Source organism: Fukomys damarensis, unplaced genomic scaffold (genome assembly GCF_012274545.1).
Source record: "Fukomys damarensis isolate Sample0158 unplaced genomic scaffold, DMR_v1.0_HiC HiC_scaffold_19, whole genome shotgun sequence".
Taxonomy (NCBI): Eukaryota; Metazoa; Chordata; class Mammalia; order Rodentia; family Bathyergidae; genus Fukomys; species Fukomys damarensis.
The window spans coordinates 41,252,617-41,254,063 of record NW_022900931.1 but is presented as its reverse complement, the minus strand read 5'-3'; the positions used below and the strand labels follow the sequence as shown (position 1 = coordinate 41,254,063).

At 50.8% G+C, this 1,447-nt stretch overlaps 1 protein-coding gene across 7 annotated transcripts in view; it reads right to left on the bottom strand.

Moving 5' to 3' along the window:
* Nucleotides 1–1,447, bottom strand: part of Adcy10 (adenylate cyclase 10) — a 68,525-nt gene that overhangs the window by 46,770 nt on the left and 20,308 nt on the right. For all 7 annotated transcript variants that reach the window (XM_010633953.1, XM_019208919.2, XM_019208921.2 and 4 more), the window contains one exon: nucleotides 365–420. In XM_010633953.1, the coding sequence (XP_010632255.1) occupies nucleotides 365–420 (56 nt within the window). The remainder of the gene's footprint in view (nucleotides 1–364; nucleotides 421–1,447) is intronic.

Sequence of the window (1,447 nt, the reverse complement as noted above, 5' to 3'; positions counted from 1 at the left end):
AAAAAAAAAAAAAAAAAAAAAAAAAAAAAAAAAAAAAAAAAAAAAAAGGAGAAGGAGGAGGAAGAGGAGGAGGAAAAAAGACCTGTGCAAGAATGTTGATATTATTCATAAGGTGGCTTGGAACGTAGCCCAGTGGTGCCACATCTGCCTGGCAAGCACAAGGTCCTGAGTTCGATCCCTGGTACTGGAAAAAAAATTATTCATAAGAACTTCAAAGTGGTAATCCCAGTGCTCTGGAAGGCTGAGGCTAGGGGATCCCAAATTCAAGGTCAGCCTGGGCAACTTGGTGACTTTGCCAGGCTCTATCTCAAAAGAAAGAAATAAAAAGTCTGAGGACATTCAGAAAGCAAGACTCACTACCTACCCAGCAAAGGGTAGCTCTCGTTTCCTTTGGCCCTGAGGTTCGCCATGCCAAACACACTGAAAAAGAAAGAGGAGGTGTCAGACTGCAAGCGGAAATTCAAAGATAACGGGGGATTGGTGTTTGTTCCCAGATGCTCTTTTAAATCTCTGACAAGAGTCTAGGGCCCAGCTCAAGGTTTGCAAATGCCAACAGGAGGGAGGAAGAGAAGGTTCTGCTTGGTCAGGGAGCGTACAAACCACCTGCACCAGCTGTTACCTGGAGTACCGTTTCCACCAACACTTACTGAGTCTGCAAGAGCGGAAGAGACCCCTTTCCAGGGAGACAAGATGCCCAGTACAGGGCCCAACACCCCTGAGGTGGTGCAGTCTCATGTTCCAAAAGATTCTACCAATTTTTAAACAACAGTTCACCTTTTCTGGCCTCAAACTCAAGATCCTCCTGCCTCAGCCTCTCAAGTGCTGGGACTTCCAGTGCTCACCACCATACACAGTTCAAGATGCTGGATTTTTATCCTCAGCGCTGGCAAAAGAGATGCGCTGGGTGTGGGGCACATGTCTGTGGTCCCTGGGGAAATGAGACAGGAGGATCACAAGTTCAAGGCCAGCCCGGGACACTAGAATTTCAGGGAGGCCGAAAGGACGGGGGTACCCTGTGTGTCACTGCAAGCAATCTGAACACTGTCCTCAACATGATCGGAAACAACTGCGAGATTTTTAAACCCCAAGTGACATCCACACGTCTAAGTGGGCCTTTGCAGGGATGCAGTTCATTAAAGACCTGGAAGAGAAACAAGGGCTTTTGCTCTTTCGCCCAAACGCAGGCCTGACCGTGCATTCTCCCATGGTGTGCAAAAACCCTCAGATGAGCGGATTCTGCGCCTGTTCGCGCAATCTTCGAACCGTCAGCCTCGGACTTCCAGGCTGCAGGGCAGAAGGGGTCTCCCCTGGGGCTGCGGCAGCAGCAGGATGGAGGGGAGGCCAAGGGCCTTGAAATGTGGGCACGGCCCGGGGGAGGACGTCCTTCTGAGGCGGGGCTCTTCGTGGGTGACCGTCACCTACCCCAGCAGGCCGCTTCTCCCGCCGT